Below are 18240 nucleotides of genomic sequence, written 5' to 3'. Positions count from 1 at the left end.
GAGCTCCCGTCCCTGCGTGTCTTCGGTTGTCGACTCTGTCCTCTGACCCCCACTGCTGTCCCGCCCGCGGGTTTGAAACTTGACCAGCCACTGGGCAAATCAGGCTCTGAGCTCAGCGGATCGCAGCAAGGGCGGGGGCGTTCCTATCTGCAATGGGGGTGAGGTGGGGTAAGGGCGGAAAGGGCTGCCTGGTGTGGGCTCCAGGCCCCTGGCCAAGAGCAGAGCTGGGACCTCAAGGAGCCAGGCTGGGGAGCTGTACGATGCGGGAGGGTGAGCGCGCTGGGCACTTTCCGGGAGCCAGGGGAGGTGCACAGCGGCCGAAATGGGCATTTCTGACAGGAGCAACGAGCGATGGAGGAAGAGGTTCAGAGGTGGGGTCGGGCTGGCCCTGAGAGCCTGGAGGCCGCAAGTGAAGCCACTTCCCTAGGACCCGCCCCGCTGAACTCAGGATGGAGGGAAGAAAGATGAGTGTGGGGCCGGCGGTCCCGAGTGGGAGGTAGTTTCTAGGGTTAAGAGGCTCCCAAGCCATTTCAATTTTGACGTACTTGGGGAAGTTGGGACCACTAGGAGGGGAGGTCGGGTTAAGAGTAAAGGGAAACTACACCTGGTCAGGAATCCTGCATGGACAGGGGGTCTCAGTCTGCAGGAATTGTGTCCTGGGTAAGGTAGATCTTACAATGGAGTGGGGGCGGGGCGGGGAAGAGGATCTGTCTGAGAATCACGAGTCTTCACACTGACTGTTTCCCAAGACTCTTGTGAGGGGACAGACAGCTCTGGGGGAAACTGGGGGAAGTTCCCTGCTCTAGTGGTCCTTGGGGGCTGGGAGATGTAGTTCTTGGATTGAGGGCCTGGGGAAGATGAGCCAGAAGAAGCAGGGTGACTGCCCCCAGTCTGCAGTCACTGCTACCATCCAAGAGCTGGGGGAGGGGCAGCTCTGGGACTTACCAAGGACCCAGAGGATGAGGCTCCTCCTAAAGCCAGGAGCTCTCCTCATTGTCAGGGTAACACAAAAGAGCCCCCCCTCTATTGAGAGCCTGGGCTGTGGCAGAAGTAATCAAGTAAGTACAGCCTGGTCCCTGCCCCCAGGAGCTTTCCATCTTGTTAGAGTCAACCACTCTAACATACAAGCACAGAAGTGTACACAAAGTGCTGTTTGAGGCCTGTGGAAGGAATAATCATTTCCAAATGAGGTGGTGTGGCAAGAGGTGACATTTATTGAGTGGGGCCTAAAAGGATGAGTAGGAGTTTTACTGATTTCATGATGGAAGGGCAATGTGGGCATAGGGAATGATATGGACAAAGGTACACAGGTAGGAAAGTATAGCATTTGGACTCATCGGATGAAGAGCGATTTTTTTTCCCATGGGAGTGAGAAATATAGGACACTGAACCTGTTACTGGAACTTTGGAGATAAAAACCCTTCTTTACAGTTAAGAAGACAAGATCCAGAGAAGTGATGGGATCTGCCCATGACCTAACCTTAGTAGCAGAAGAAGATTCATTGTTCAGTCCTCTGCTTTTTGGTGGAGGGAGAGTGAATAGGACAGTTTGGCTGAAGTGGAGAGGGCTTGAGGGGCACTAGTGGGAAACAAAGCTGGGAGGGCAGGCTGCTGCCAGATCAGGGCCAATGAGTCCTCAGTTGGACAAAGTGCACAGTAAGTCATTGGAACAACACAACATGAGCTGGTCCTCTGGAGCTCAGCAGGGAAGCCTTCACCACAGTCATAGGAATCAGAATAGGGACAACTCAGAGAAGGAAGAAAGTCTAGGGGAGTGGACACAGCATCTCTTTGTCTGCCTTTGTCTCCCAGGAGTGTCTTCTTCCTGGTCACAATGTTCTTACCCGAAGATCTTCACTCCCTCCTTTTAAACTGCCCTGCTCACTTCCCTCCTCTTTGCCTCTAGACCCAGGCTCTGACTCCTATCCCTCTCCCCCATCTGGTAGTGTGCACCAACTGTCATCTAATCTCTTCTGGAGGAGCCAAGAAACGTTTTCTGTTTATCATATTCACAGCCCTGCCTAGTTACACTGTAGACAATCATTGCTAAAGAAGAAGCACTTGCTACCTGCCAGGCTCTGAGAAAACCACACATTAACATTATTTATGTTTTATTGCACCTTTATTTTGTAAAATATTTCCCATTTACATTTTAATATGGCTCCCTAAGTATTTGACACCAAGTCTAGATCATTAAGATCTGAGGCTCAGTTCATCCAAAGGAGAAAGAGAAAGTCTAGAATTCCTGGGTTTTTTTTTCATCTTCCTCATTTTTTTTCCTTTTTCCTTTGGTTGCTCTTTGGCGAGGCAAAGTATTTTTTCTTCACTTCTTGTATTCCCTGGGCCAGGATAATTGTCCAATCAAATCCTGAAAATTAGGAAGTGGTGGAATGCCTTCTAGAAGATCTGTGGGTCTTTGGGCATGATGTGTGACAGGACCAGCAGTTTCTGGCTTCCCCAAAACAAGGATTAGTTTTCCCTAAAAGGCACCAAAGCAGTCCCTCGCATTTGATTGGCCCTTGTCTCCCTTGAGGTAGCTTCCTGGTGACCTAAGGGCACCTAAAGTCCCACCCACAGGGAGTTGTGGCTCCTCCAACACGGTGGCTCCTTTGGAGTCACCATGCCTGCCCTGTGGACCAGACAAGTTTCCACCTGGAGATGAGAGAAGCCCTATCCAGAAAAGTGTCACTGTGTCCTTGGTGCACACCCTCACTGGGTTAGGGCAAAGTCAGCCTCCTTTCCTTGTGTTCAATGGCTTGTGAGGGCCTCATTTCATCCCCACCTTGAACCTGAACTACCAGCTGGCTGTTGCTGTGAAACCCGCTCCTAACAAGAGGAGGGGACCAGATGCTGAATATCCTTGGGAAGAATAAAGACCCAAGGATAGGGCAGGGAATCACTGGAAAGACAGGCATTTTGTCCGGTTTCTTTTCTACGACCTCCTTCTCTCATCGTCTCGTCCATTTCTCCTTACTCAGAGTGTTCCTAGTGAACTGGGCACTGGACAAGCTGAAGAAGCCAACACCAACCAAGCTGTGGCCTAGCATCTGGAGTAGTCAGTGATGCCCAGCCTGCAGCTGGCAGGAGCCAGTTGTAGCTTTTTTGGGGAATTTTTATGTATTTTATTTGAACTTATGAAATAGAAGAAGCATTTTCATAACATAGTAGAATAAAAAAAGGTGATTGCCCATGAAACAGCAAATCTATTATATATAACTTTTTTATTCCTATTACATATATAATAAAGTTATCGTGTAATTTTCTTTATTCTCTTTTTTCTTTCCCTCCCCCAGCCCTAGAGATGGATACCATTAGACACAAGGGGTGTGCGTGCGTGCGTGCGTGTGTGTATGTGTGTGTGTGTGTGTGTGTGTGTGTGTGTGTGTGTAAAATCGTTCTCTACATACTTTCATTTGCCAGTTTTTCTCTGGATGCATATAGCCTCTACCTTCACAGGTCCTTTGGAGTCAATTTGGGTATTCACAATGCAATTTTGGAAGTCTTCAAAAAATTCTGATCAAAGCAATGACCACTCACAATTCCTAAAGACCCACAACGATTTTCCACCTTGGGAAAGAGAGAGGCTGGACTAAAGACACAGAATGAGATGCACAGGCTCAGACTGAGCAAGTCAGTGCATTGGTGTCATTTGCTTCTTTGTTGTAAGGACTTTGTGTTTGGGGAATGGGCAAATTTGGGGGCTGGTAGTGAGAGTGACAGAAAAAAAAAGAACACAAAGAAAACGTCATCAAAGAAGTACATAAAATGCACAGAAGAAGGCAGAAAGAGGTTGACAGAGAAAACAGGTCAGTTTGGGAACAATGGTGTTTAATTCTATACAAATTGATCACATGAAAATCAATTGACAATTCCAAATACAATCCATTTTTCTCTTCTTTGTATGGGGAAAGTCCATGTTTGGTGAGGTCGTAGTAACAGAAAGTAAAAACAGCAGTGCTCTGATCAAATGCAGTGACAGAAACCTGGTCCTGGATAAACCTTGGCAGGTTGAAATTGCCTTGAAGGCAGGGTTCTGTTCCATGTGAATCTTTCTATCTCTGACACCTAGGACAGTGACTTGCATAGGCTATTGAGAAATATTTTTAGATGAATTTGTTGACTGGCTAGCACTTATTATCTCCCATACATATATGTGCATACATATGCACATTTGTATGTACATACACACACACACACACACACACACACACACACAGACACACACATATAGAAAGTGCCTAAGGGCGCCTCACTTACAGTGAGTGGTATTTCCCTCATCATTCTGATACAAGGAAACAAGTCTGGTTTTCAGTAGTGTTACAGTCTAAAAGATTCATACTTATGCATGTTAAATGCTGATGTATTTTGTCTAAAAGGATTTGGTCCATTTAATATGGTGATACTGGCATTGTTAACTTGACCAGCAAGTAATCCACCTACATTTACTTAATGACAAATTTCCAGACCACTTCTGTTGCTGTCCCATCTATAACCTAGATCAGGGCATCTTAACTCATTTGTGTGTCATCTGCTGAAGCTTTTAATAAACGCCTTCTCAGAATGATATTGCGGTTTTCAAAAATTTCATAGTCAAAAGAATGATTACATTTCAATTAGAAGTTAGTCAAGATAAAGGTGTATTTTTTCCCAGCCAAGTTCCCAGGCCCCCTGAAAACTCTCATCATATTTCTCCAGGGTCAGTGTAACTCAGGTGAAGACCCTGACATAGATAAAAATAACTTCTTTGAAGCTGAAGTCCCCTTGTCCCTGGGAAGCCTTCCCTGGGTATCCCGGACTAGCTTCTCTGAAAGCCTGTGGCTGAGCTAGGCTGGACTTCATAAGCTGCATCTAATCATGGCCCTGTGTTTCTTGCAATTGTTCAATTTTAATGCAATTTATTCCTCAGTGAGCCAGAAAGCAGCTGAAGGACCCTCTATTACCAGAATCTTCCTTCAGTAACTTGTTATGTATCATTGTTCTACTGAATACTCAAATGTTTAGTCATTATCAAGCAGATTTTACTTTCATAGAAAAGTTCTGGCTAGAGATTAGAAGAATGGATTTGGGGAGTGGAGTCAGTCAGGCCAGTAGCATCAATTGAGTCTACTGTGGATCAGGTGCTGTTCTAGGCAGCTGGGGCAGGTGTCCTCAGAGGCCTCCTCATACTCTAGAATGATGACCCTGTGAAGTTCTCAGGTGCTGGTTTTTCAGAGGACTGCACCCTCCTCACACCTCATAATTCTAAATCCTGTAATACCATGGATATCTACTGGGTGGAAGCAGGGTCCCTGCTTAGGAGATAAATGATGCATGCCTCCTTCACACTGGGAGGAATTCTCAGGGTTCTGAAGGGATGGGATGAAAGTTGTCATTTCAATGAGTCTCATGATGATCGAATGACTCTCTGGAATCGGTAGAATCATAGGAATTAGTCCTTGAAGGCAATAATAATAAACAGTGGGAATTTCTACAATAAGTTTTACAAAAGCACTTTCTAAGTATGATCTCATGTAACCTTCCCAGCCACCCTGGGAGGGAGGTGCTATTACGAGCCCCTTTCAGGAAAGCTGAGGTGAGAGGATAAGTGACCTGCTCAAGGTCAAAAAGCTATGAAGTGTCTGAGATGGGATTCAAACTCAAGTCTTCCTGACTCTAAGTCAAGGAGTGCACTGAGTCACCTCACTACAATGAAATTTAGACCCACAATCTTTTTATTAAAAAATGTCATTAACTTATTTTAACTAATCAACAATCACTTCCATATGTATTTGTTTTTAAATTTTTTCTACCCCTTTGTCCCCACCACCCTCCCCAAGACAGCACACAATCTGACATAGGCTATACATTTGCATTCGTATTAAACATATTTTCACATTAAAACCAGTAGGAGGAACCTTCAGAAAGAGGAAACAAAACTCAGCGGAAGAGAAAAAAAAGATAGCAAGTTGAAAAAAAAGATAGAAGTTGAATCTTCCATCGTTCTTTCTTTGGATGTGGATAGCATTTTCCATCACGAGGCCTCTGGAGATGTCTTAGATCCTTGTATTGCTGGGAAGGGTTAAGTTTATCAATATTAGTCATGACACAATGTGCCTGTTATTGTGTACAATGTTCTCTTGGTTCTGCTCACTTCACTCAGCGTTAGACCATGCAAGTCTTTCCAGGTTTTTCTGAAGTCAGCCTGTTTATCATTTCTTATAGTACAATAGTATTCCATTACATTCACATACCACAACTGGCTCAGCCATTCCCCAATTGATGGGCATCCTCTTAATTTCCAATTCTTTGCCACCAGAAAAAGAGCTGCTATGAATATTTTTGTATAGGTGGGTCCTTTTCCCATTTGTGTTATCTCTTTGGGATATAGCCCTAGAAGTGCTATTGCTGGGTTAAAGGGTATGCACATTTTTGTAGCCCTTTGGGCATAGTTCCAAATTGCTCTCCAGAATGGTTGGATCATTTCACAACTCCACCAACAGTGCATTAGTGTTCCAATTTTCCCACATCTTCTCCAACATTGATCATTTTCCTGTTTTGGCATGTTGGCCAATCTGATAGGTGTGATGTGGTATCTCAGAGCTATTTTGATGTGCATTTCTCTAATCAATAATGATTTAGAGCGTTTTTTTCATATGACTATAGATGGCTTTAATTTCTTCATCTGAGAACTGCCTGTTCATATCCTTTGACCATTTATCAATTGGGGAATGGCTTGTGTTCTTATAAACTCTCTATGTACTTTAGAAATGAGGCCCTTATTAGCGAGTGGTTGTAAAAATTATTTCCCAATTTTCTACCTTCCTTCCAATGTTAGTTGCATTGGCTTTGTGCAAAAACTTTTCAATTTAGTGTAATCAGAATTATCCATTCTGCTTTTCCCAAATAGTCTATACAGTATTAGAATTAATTGTTCTTTAAATGTTTGATAGAAATTGCATGTAAATGCATGTGGCCCTGGAGATTTTTTCCTGGGGAGTTCATCAATGGCTTGTTCAATTTCTTTTTCTGAGATGGGGTTATTTAAGTATTTTACATCCTCTTGTGTTTATCTGGGCAATTTATATTTCTGTAAATATGTATCTATTTCACTAAGATTGTCAAATTTGTTGGTATGTAGTTGGGCAAAATAATTTTTAATTATTGTTTTAATTTCCTCTTCCTTGGTGGTAGCTTCACCCTTTTTGTTTTTGATATTAGTGATTTGGTTTTCTTCTTTCTTTTTTTACATTAAATTAACCAAAGATTTATCTATTTTATAAATAGATAAAACCAGTTCTTAGTTGTATTTACTATTTCAATAGCTTTTTAAATTTCAATTTTATTAGTTTTTCCTTTGGTTTTCAATATTACTGATTTGGTGTTTAATTAAGGGTTATTAATTTTGTTCTTTTTCTAATTTTTTTAGTTGCACTCCCAATTCACTGATCTCTTCTCTTTCTATTTTATTTATGTAAGCATTTAGAAATATAAAACTTCCCCTAAGAACTGCTTCCGCTGCATCCCATATGTGTTGGTATGTTGTCTCATTACTATCATTGTCTTGAATGAAATTATTGATTGTTTCTATGATTTTTTGTTTGACCCAATCATTTTTTAGGATTAGTGTATTTAGTTCGGAATTATTTTTTAGTCTGTCTTTCCATGGCCCTTTATTACTTATAATTTGTATTGCATCATGATCTGAAAAGGATGCATTTAATATTTCTGCCTTTCTGCATTGGATTGTGAGGTTTTTATTCCATAGTACATGGTCATTTTTTGTGTATGTGCCATGTAGTACTGAGAAAAAAGTATATCCCCATTCAGTTTTCTCCAGAGTTCTATCATACCTAACTTTTTAAATGGTTTTTTCACCTCCTTAACTTCTTTCTTGTTTATTTTGTGGTTAGATTTATCTAGCTCAGAGAAGAGGAGGTTGAGGTCCCCCACTAGTATAATTTTGCTCTGTATTTTTACCTGTAACTCTCTGAACTTCTCCTCTATGAATTTGGATGCTATACCATTTCATGCATATATGTTTAGTAATGATATTATTTCATTGTCTATGGTATCTTTGAGCATGATGTTGTTTCCTTCCTTATGTCTTTTGATAAGATCTATTTTTGCTTTTGCTTTGTCTGAGATCAGGATTGCTACCCCTGCTTTTTTTACTTCAGCTGAAGCATAATATATTCTGTTCCAGCCTTTTACCTTTACCCTGTATGCGTCACTGTTTTTCAAATGTGTTTCTTGTAAGCAACATATTGTAGGATTATGATTTTTAATCGATTCTGCTATCTGCTTCAGTTTTATGGGAGAGTTCATCCCATTCACATTCACAGTTATGATTAGTATCTGTGTCTTTTTCTCCATCGTTTCCCCCCCTTTATGCTTTTATTTCTCTTTCTCCTTTCTCCCCCCACTAGTGTTTTGCTTTTGATCACTGCCTCCTTCAGTCCCTCCTCCCTCCTATTAGCCCTTTCCCTTTTCTTCCCCTTTACCCTTACTGCTTCTTCCCTCCCTTCTATCCTCCCTCCCTTTTCTTTCCCCTTTTTTCTCCTACTGCCTATAGGGTAAGTTAGATTTATATACCTAACTGGTTATGTTATTCCTTTCTTGAAACTAATCTGATGAGAGTAAGGTTCAAATAGTGCTCACCCCCCTCCCTTCTTTCCCTTTGCTGTAATACATTTTTGTGTCTTTTCCTGTAATGTAATTTACCCTTGTCTGCCTCCTCCTTTCTCAGTACAGTTTTTTTTAGATCAGACTAATCCATTTACTTGTATCCATGTAACCCACTTGATTAGATTTCTTTTTATCATTCCATCAAAGTCAACTAACATCTACCACCTTTATGTATACTCCTTTAACATGATATAATGACAATACAGTTCTCAAGAGTTGCAGGTGTCATCTTCCCTTGTAGTGATGTAAACAGTTTGCCCTTATTAACAACATATTGTATCTTTCTGTCCCATTTACCTTTTTATGTCTCTCTTGAATCTTATACTTGATGATCAAATTTTTTGTTGAGCTCTGATCTTTTTATCAGGAAGGTTTGTAAGTCCCCTATTTCACTGAATATCCATCTACTCCTTTGAAAGATCATTTTCATTTTCACGGGGTAATTGATCCTTGGCTGTAATCCAAGCTCCTTTATCTTACAGAGTATCATGTTCCAAACCCTACAGTCTTTTAATGCAGAAGCTGCAAGGTCCTTTGTAATCCTGACTGTAGTTCCTTGATATTTAAATTGTTTCTTTCTGGATGCTTGCAGTATTTTCTCTTTCATCTGGTAATTTTGGCATTTGTCTATTGTATCCCTTGGCATTTTTAATTTGGGATCTCTTTCAGGCAGTGAATGGTGGATTCTTTCTATGGTGATTTTACTTTCTGGTTCTAGGACTTCAGGGCAGTTTTCTTTTATGATTTCTTGATTACTGTCCAGGTTCTTTTTTTTTATATTATGATTTTCAGGTAGTCCAATAATTTTTAAATGTCTCTCCTGGATCAATTTTCCAGGTCAGTTGTTTTACCCATGAGGTATTTTACGTTTTCATCTATTTTTTCATTTTTTTGTTTGTTTGACTGATTCTTTTCTCTCTCATAGAGTCATTAGTTTCCATTTCTCCAATTCTAATTTTTAACACATTGTTTCCTTCTGTTAGTTATTGTACTTTCTTCTCCAATTGTATTTTTAAGGGATTTGTTTTCTTTGGTTAACTTTTTTTTCCAGTTGGCCAATTGTGGTTTTTTGGGACTTGTCTTCTTCAGTGTACTTTTTTTCCAGTTGTCCAATTGTATTTTTTAAGGACTGTTCTACCTCTCTCATCAGACTTTTAAAATCCTCCTTGAGCTCTTCTAAGAAGGCATTTTGGGCTTCAGACCAGTTCATATTCCACTTTGATGTTGCAGATATGGGTTTGTTGACAATGTTGTCCTCCTCAGAATTTCTGTCTTGATCTTCACTGTTCTCATAATATGAATCTATGGTATGTGTCTTTTTACTCATGGTGTTTCTTTATTCCCTGGCCTTTAAAGAGATTGAGCTCTCCTGCTGGGGAACAGAGGGCACTGTCCCAAGCTTCTTGTGTTGGGATCCTAGGTCTTGGTCACTGGCTTTGTGTGCTGGGGCCTCTTATGTTAGCAATTGGAGGCTGTAGGGGGTTCTGGCAGCTTACCTGGTGTTGGGCTGGAATCAGCAAGGCTGGAACTTTCAGGCAATTGTAGGTTGCCTGCTTTTCCTTTCCTAGCTTTCTTCAGCTCTTTTTCGATGGGTGCTGCAGGGTGTTTATCTGCCTAGGGTGCCTTGCAGTGCTGCCTCCCTTACTTCTGCTGAGGCACTGGGAGACTCCTTTGCTGTACAGTACTGAGGTACCTGGTGGTTTTCTGAGCTGGTTTCTGACAGCTTACCTGGTGTTGGGCTGGAATCAGCAAGGCTGGAGCTTTAGGGCAACTCTAGGTTGCTTTCTTCAGCTCCTTTCAGATGAATCCTGCAGGGTGTTAATTCACCTGGGGCCCTTTGTAGTGTTGCTTCCTTTATGTTTGCTGAGGCACTGGGAGACTGGTTTGTTGTAGAATGCCAAGGCACCAGGATCTCCTCTTGGTGTGCTAAAGTGGGGCTTTCCAATAGGTGACTCCCATCTGGTACTGTTCCCCTTCCCCCAGGGTAAGAGGGGGGCTACTGCACTGCTGCTCCCTGTCTTTCTTCTCGTTCAGTTGTTCCACCGTTTTTTCTGGGGTGATATTTTCTGGGTTTTCATAGGTTGATGGGGAGGGTGAGAGCAACTACCTTTTTACAATTCCATCTTGGCTGACGGAAGTGGAAGTCCTAAACCCACATTTTGCTTCAAATGAGGAATGTGGGCCCCAATTTCATCTCTTGTGGATGCCAAAGAAAATTCAGTTCATCTCCTCGTTTAATAGTTGCCAACTTTGGACAGGGCTAGGTGGGTTGCTTTCAGGGATGCCATTGAGGCCCAGGGGCTGCAAACACAGGAGCTGGAAGCACATAGCTGTGACAGGCAGGGATGACTCCTCTCTCCTCCCATCCTGCTTATGCCTTTGTCTGAAGATTCCAGAGATATTTGCAGATTGCAGGGGAGATCCTTGCTAGAAACAGGGGATTCAGGAGAATGAGAGCTACAGAATGAGGTACCCATATGTAAGGGATTCAATGGAGACCCAGAAGGAAGATTTCAGATGCATACTTCCACAGGTCTATCCAGGTAAGCCTTCAGCCAGGGCTGCTGCCAGGATTTGGTGTGTTTTACTTGGGAGGCCCCATGGTGGAGTGCAAGACCTGAGGTCAGGTCCTAACTCTGGCTTTCAATGGGTATGTGGCTCTGAGCACCTCAGTGAGCCTCTGTGGACCTTAGTTTCTTCCTCAGTAAAATGAGAATAACATTTGCATTGTCAGTGATACTAAGGCTAATAAGAAACCTTGAACATATGAGCACTTGCTTTGAACCTATGAGCTACAGGGAGAGTGTTAGGAAAGGAAGAAGGCAAAGCCAAGGTTCTTATAGGGCAAGCTAAGTTATAGGATAGAAAGGCCTTGGTTTCCCAGACCCTGACCCCAGCACACACATATGTGGCTCTAAAAGGAGGTTGACCCAACAATTGTTCCTAAAGGGCAGTCTCAACATCCTTCCATGGTCCTATGTGTATTGAGTGGCTACTAGCAAAGGCCAGGGAACTCCTTGATATGAATCCACCATAAGTGTGGGGAAAATCAACATCACAAAATCTGGGAGTTCTCTGGGTCCTCAGAGGTCAGCTGGTCTAACCAGTGATGTCAAACTCAAACAGAAATTTATTGTTGTTAGTATTCAGTCCTTTTCAATCATGTACAACACTTTGTGACCCCATTTGGGGTTTTCTTGCCAAAGACACTGGAACGCATTGCCATTTCCTTCTCCAGCTCATTTTACAGATGAGGGAACTGAGGCAAACAGGGTGAAGTGACTTGCCCAGAGTCACTCAGCTAGTAAGTGTCTGAGGCCAGATTTGAACACAGGAAGATGAGTCTTCCTGACTCTGATCTGTGTACTCTATCCACTGCACCACCTGGCTGCCCCCAAATAGGAATGGGAGCCACATATGTGTACTTAAGGATCACTGCAGGCCACATACTGCTTTAGTTTAAAATGAAATGTTATCTGCTTCATTGTACTGTCATGTCTTTGTTAAATATCTCCCAAAGACACTTTAACCTGCTTCCAAAGCATTGCAGCACACTGTAGCCAGGCAGCAGGCTGGGTATTTGAGGCCTCTGGTCAAACCTATCCCTGCATGGAATCCACACTCTAACAAAGCCCACAAGGATTGGTCACTCAGTCCCTCCAAGGCCAAGCCTCCTTGAGCAGCCCCTCCTGCTTATGGACACCTGTGATGGTTAAGAGGGGGATTTGGAAAGCTGGACTCTGAGGGTCACAGAGTTTGAAGACCAGGATCAGAAAAGCAGCTCCAGTTCTATGAGAGATGTTTCATATTTCAGTGAACTAATTATTCATCAGGAATATAAAAGCAGTATTTTTGTGCTGCTTCTTGTAAGCCATGTGGGGACAGGAAGTCTCATGAGAAAAGACAAGTCCTCCATGTATAATCCTCCACGACTGGATGACCAAGGCAAGAGGAGGCTTCTGGGCTCAGAGAGGAAGACAGTTCAACTTCCTTGTTCTTTCCCTATTTCAACCTCAGGGTCCCCAAATACTTTCTGGCCATGAGATAAGACGGCTTACAGCCCAGGGGAGATTGTTCACTCACTTATTACCACAAAATCCCTGGCCTTCTTGGGAGAAGATGCTCAGAGAGAGGCCTCCAACCTTCTGGGACAAAAAACATTTGCTAGCTATTCAGTGTGGTATGAGCAGTCCAACATGATCCAGGATCTGACTTTAATTATCACGTATCATCTAGGAGACAGTAGGTCCTAAGTCTCTGCTCCTTCTATCACTTTGTGACTGTCTTCCTTAGATCAAAGAATAATGGTAATGGAAACTTCCACACCAGGGATTTTAGAACAAGTGAGAAAAACTTGGATGGCCTCCGATGAGGAAAAACAATTGTCTGATATGAAGCTGAGATGATGATTATAAGACAGGAGAGAAATAGAAATAATTAAAACATTCCTCTTTTTTGGAAAGAAATACTGGGGCATAATGAAAGAGGGAAAGGCAAATGGCCCCAGCAGCTTGGATCATTCCAAAGGGGAAAGGAGAGTGGGGGAGGAGGGAAGTTAGAGGTGCAGAGAGATCAACTGACTCTCACTACTTACAGGGTCAGGCCTCCAGGGAGACAGAGAAGGGGCAGGGGCTTCTTTCTATTTAGAAACTAGATATTCCTTACTTCATTAACTCCAAAGGGAAACCTTTCCCTTCCTCAGAGGGGAAGAAAAGCCCCATCTGGGACACTCTAAAAAGGGGACAAGGTGGTCACTCAGTGCAGTGGCCATCACCAACAGAGATGGAGCCCCAGGGTCCTGGAAGGGCCCTGAGCAGAGATCCACAGAAGCCCTCAGGGGGGGGCCCTGCAATGAAAGAAAAGCGGGGATACAGACACAAGGGGGGAGGAAAATGGCAACAAAATAGAGAGAACTGGAACTCCCTGAAAAGTCCATGCTGAGGGGCAGCCTATGGGCCAACAGCCTGCTTGGGCATCGTTCCAGTTCAGGAGGAGAAGCCCTGGAACAAGTCCCAATACACCATGTCCACAAGTGCACCCCAGCAGCACAAAGCAAAGGCAGAGGTCTGCACCCTCACCAGGTACCATACACCTCCCCTCCCCCTCCTGGCCCCAGCCCCCACCTGCACTCACAGACTCAGGAGAGCAAATAAAAGGATTCTCAGACATCTTCAAACTTTCTTTTATTTCCCCTTCATATGGCCAGAACATCTCCACGTAGTCATCCTGTCCCCTAAAATCCCCCACCCAAATGTGAAGCTTAGCTGAGATTGTGGAGAAAAGCTGAAGTTTCAAGAATAATAATTAGGCTGTTTGTGCAGTCAGAAAAAGATCCCAGAGGTCAGTGCAACGTCCAAAGTGAAGGAGGGCTCATTGCCAAAGCCCTCTGGCCCTCACTGCTGGTTGTCTCTGCAGAGAGAGACAGGCAGAAAGAAAGAAGGCAGGGGAGGGAGGCCTTAGAGAACAGGGTGAGGGCCTAATGATGCTGCCCTGGACTTGGCCCAGTAGAGTCCAGGGAGGATCCCAGGGGCTGGTGCTGGGGAGAGAAGCCAGGGGTCCACAGGAACAGCACAGGGACTGGAGACTGGTTTTCTTCCTCAGGTGCGTACCGGGTAATTCTCTGAAGCTGAAGAAGGAAAGATACATTCAGAGAGATTCCCCAAGTCCCCTCTGGCCTCCAGCCTCTCTTCATTCTGAAGGGCCTGCCTCACCACCCATCCAGTGCTCAGCCCAACCTCTCACAGACCATCCTCTTTGTTTGGCCCCCTTTACCCCAGTCCCTCTCTCCTTCCAGGCCCCCAGAGTCTCACCTTTGTCAGTGAGGGAGACATCTGACTCCTGTGCACTGTCATTGCCTGGAGACAAAGGAGGAAAACGACCAAGTCAGAGACATACATCCCAGAACCATTGTATGGGAAGGGAAGGTGAGAGCAAGGGAAGGATACTGGGCTAAGCCTCTCCTCTGCCTTCTCATTGCTTAGTTCCCTAGGATGCCATGGGCTGGGCCCTTCTTTCTACCCTCCACGTCAACCCTTCACTGACCTGCAGCAGGAACATAGTCCCCTCCTTTTCCACCTGGAAAAGAAAAAAATTTCCAGTGAAGAATCCAGGAGAGGAGACCACACTAAGGTCTCAGGAGTTCACTGGTTTGTCTTGGAAACACAACAAATTACAACTGGGACTGCATCCCCATCCCCCACTCCAGTCCAGCCTCTGGATCCAAGAGGAAGAGAGAAAAGAGGCCCCCCAAATGGGCACTTCCCCACCTCCAGGCTGCCTCCCCGGGTTCACAAGGCTGGTCTACAGACACCCAGGCCCACTGGCAGAGAACCCCACATGCTTTTGTGATCTGAGTCTGAAGAAGATTCCAACTCAGCCAGTCTGTTATACCCCTGCCTGGCATCCTCCAGATAAATGGAGTTTCTATAACATAAATGGTTTTTATATCTTTATCTAGAATCTTAGGGCCCATCTGAGAGTCCCTTAGATGGAAAAGAGAGGACTTAGGGACAGAAAGAGAAGCTGTGGGTCAGGGGAAGCCAGGTTCTCCATGGTGCCTGCTCCCTAAGGACCCCCTCCCAGTCCTGCCCACCTGAAGTCTTCTTCCTCCAGAGCACAACTCCAGCAATGACTGCAGTGATGACGATGAGGACAGCAATGCCCCCCACAATGACCAGGGTGTATGAGGACTCTGGCTCTGAAATTGAAAAAGGAAGTGAGAAGCCCTGAGCCCTCTGGGTCCTGAGATTGACTAATTCCTCCCACATCGCCCCCCAGTCACTCCACCTTCCTCTGGTCTTTTGGAGGTGTGGGGAATGGCCCTTTCCCAGGCCCTCCTCACGGTCCTTACCCCACTTCAGGGTGAGGGGCTCAGGCAGTCCCTCGTGCTGAACTCGGCAGGTATATTTCTCTTCCTGGCCCGAGGTCACGTCCACACCTGCCCACTTCTGGAAAGTCCCGTCTCCCGCAGGCCTGGTCTCAATGAACTCCGTGTCCTGGAGCTGCTCCTCCCCATCCCTCAGCCAAGTCAGGGAGATGTCCTCGGGGTAGAAGTCCTGGGCCCGGCACCGCAGGGTCACCTCCCCGTGGGGGCCAGCGCGGCGGGTCACTCGGACTGCGGGCGGGTCTGGAGGCAAAGGTCAGCGGCATTTACAGGCTCTCCCCTTCACCCTCCCCTATGCCCCAGGAGGACAGGTGGGGGCCGGGGGAACATCCGCAATCCGTTCCTGGGGTACACGGGGTGCCTGGGGGTCGGGAGCCCGGGGCTGGGGCTGGAGGGTAGAAGAAGGGACGGCGGGGTCCTTGAGTGCCGCCCACACTGAGGCGGACGGGTCAGTACCTGCCCTCTTCAGCGTCTCCTCCCCCATCTCTAGGTACTTCTTCAGCCACGGCACGCACGTCTCCTCCACGTAGGCTTTATATCCCTCGGCGATGCTCCTGTCCGCCTCCCACTTGCGCTTGGTGTTCACAGCCGCGGGCACCGCCGCCCTCCACTTGGAGGCCTCCGTGTCCAGGGTGATGTAGTCTTGACCGTCGTAGGCGTGTTGTTGAAACCCGCGCTTGAAGGTGAGGTCCGGGGAGACCTCGCAGCCGAACATAATCTGGATGGTGTGGACCCCTGCCCCGCCCCCGCCCCCCAGTCAGCGGCCGGACTCTGGCTGATTCCTCGCCCCACCGTCCCCACGGGGGTCCTTCCGCTTCGCGAGTCGCCCCCATCCCCCGTGGGAGCCGCAGTGACCGTGGGACAGCTCGGACCCGGCCCTCCCACCACTCCGCTCCCGACACGTCACGCACCGCCATTGCTCTGGTTGAAGTAGCCGCGCAGGGTCTGCAGGCCCTCTAGTAAAACCTGCGCGTTCCCCCTGGAGATCCGCGTGTTCCGCTCCCAGTAGTCCGGGTCCTCCTGATCCATCCGCTCCATCCACGAAGCCCGCGGCTCCTCTCTCTGACTTGCACTGGCGCTGTCGAAGCGCACGAACTGCTGATCGTCTACGTAGCCCACAGAGATATACCGCGGCTCCGCAAGCTCGGGCGAGGCCATCGCGGTGTCGAAATACCTGAGGGAGTGGGAGCCTGGACGTGGGGACCAGGGCCAGGGTCAGGGGTCAGGGTGGTGACTGTGTAGACCCGGCCCCGGCGGGTCCTGTCTCCACCCAAGACGGAGGTGTGGTCCTTGACCCTGTGCCGACTGGGGCGTGAGCCCGGACTCCTAACCCCCGGTATCCGGAGCCCTCTGCCCCTGATGCTGATGGCGCACCGTGCCAGGAGGTAATAATTCTCGGCACTGTAGTGTTTTGAAATCAGCAAAACTCCTTCTCTCACAACAACCTAGGGAAGTCCTCGTGCCCCTTCATCTCGACCAAGCACTCCCCCCCCCCGGTTCGGGTCCCTGGTCTCTCACACTTCTCATCCCCAGCCCCCCACCTTGGGTCCTCACCTGCCCCCGGCCTCATCTCCCCCCCCCACCTCCCGCCACCATCCTCCGTGAAGATCTTTAACAAGGCTGCTCCTGGTTCTCTGTCCTCGACCTTGTGTGTGTGTGTGTGGGCCCGACAGCTCTGCTCCTTAGCGCCCCAAGACTGTGCCACCCATTCTCCCTCCTGCCTCTCCTGCCTCAGCGCCCCTCGTCCTCACCCCTCTCCCCAGACTAAGGGAGCGACACCAACACTCCCTCCTGCCAAAGCCCAGCTAAAGGACTTGTCCCCGAGTCTCTCTCTCTCTCTCTCTCTCTCTCTCTCTCTCTCTCTCTCTCTCTCTCTCTCTCTCTCTCCTCTCTCTCTCTCACACACACACACACACACACACACAAACACACACATACAGAGGCACGCTTATTCCTCGCTTCTTCCTTTCAGTGTCACCCTGACTTCTTCACCTGACATTAAGGAGCTGGTGCCCTGCAAGCTCACCCTGGGCTGGTCTCAGAGGAGCTTTCTGTAGCCAAAGCCCATCCCACCACATCTCGACCCCGGGATGCTGTGCCCAGTCTCCACGCCGCCGGTTAATACTATTCTCTACTTACCTGCCCAGGTCTCGGGCAGGGCCAGGGTCCCCAACAAAAACAAAGAGCACAGATAACGCTCCATGGTGCATAGAGAGAACCGAGACCAATCTGCCCTGGGTTTATACAGGGGCGAATCCCTAACTTGTGGTTGGCTTCGCAGAGCCTCTACCAGCCAATAGCAAACGAAAGACTAGAAACGTCATTGGTGACTGGGCAGAATGAGCCCTCACAGGTTAGGAAACAAAAACCGAGACTGACTCGGAGGAAATCCCCAGTGTTATTCCCAGAACAGCCTCGGAATCTTTGGAGCGCCCTAGTCTCCCTCCCTCCCATCATCACTCCAGGAACACCCGGCTCTTGTGCTCCCAGCTTGAACCAGAGAAAGAGAAGATCTCAGCCCTTAACCCTCCTCTGCTGGCCTTCCAACCCAGAGCCCTCCTCAGCGTGACCCTTTCCTCTCCTTAGAAGTGAGGAAGACAATGTCCCTTGCCTAAATTGAAGGTGTCTGAGGAGTGAAGAAATCTGCAGACTGATTGGTATAGGGGTGTGTTGCCACCTCCGTTTTAATGACC

At 46.6% G+C, this 18240-nt stretch overlaps 1 protein-coding gene across 1 annotated transcript; it reads right to left on the bottom strand.

Moving 5' to 3' along the window:
- Positions 1–13830: 13830 nt before the first annotated feature.
- On the bottom strand, positions 13831–17793 carry LOC110223022 (class I histocompatibility antigen, Gogo-OKO alpha chain-like). Its single transcript, XM_021008350.2, has 8 exons — positions 17687–17793; positions 16459–16737; positions 16004–16282; positions 15515–15790; positions 15257–15361; positions 14707–14739; positions 14475–14519; positions 13831–14290 (listed from the first exon to the last, which is right to left on the bottom strand). Exons 1-8 carry the CDS (start codon positions 17748–17750, stop codon positions 14262–14264), a joined length of 1110 nt encoding a protein of 369 aa, XP_020864009.1. The 5' UTR covers positions 17751–17793; the 3' UTR covers positions 13831–14261.
- Positions 17794–18240: the final 447 nt, after the last annotated feature.

The sequence above is a fragment of the Phascolarctos cinereus genome, unplaced genomic scaffold (assembly GCF_003287225.1).
Source record: "Phascolarctos cinereus isolate Bilbo 61053 unplaced genomic scaffold, phaCin_HiC Scaffold_9;HRSCAF=440, whole genome shotgun sequence".
NCBI classification, from domain to species: Eukaryota; Metazoa; Chordata; class Mammalia; order Diprotodontia; family Phascolarctidae; genus Phascolarctos; species Phascolarctos cinereus.
The sequence above is the reverse complement of the archived record's forward strand: the minus strand, read 5'-3'. Positions and strand labels throughout refer to the sequence as shown.

What these genes read in the sequence shown, in the direction of transcription:
- LOC110223022 (XM_021008350.2), bottom strand. Translation starts at nt 17,750, where the DNA reads ATGGAGCGTTATCTGTGCTCTTTGTTTTTGTTGGGGACCCTGGCCCTG. An exon ending in CTTCAACCAGAGCAATGGCG is followed by an intron (nt 16,283 to 16,458) that starts GTGCGTGACGTG and finishes GGGGCGGGGCAG; the next exon opens with GGGTCCACACCATCCAGATT. An exon ending in GCCCCTCACCCTGAAGTGGG is followed by an intron (nt 15,362 to 15,514) that starts GTAAGGACCGTG and finishes TTTCAATTTCAG; the next exon opens with AGCCAGAGTCCTCATACACC.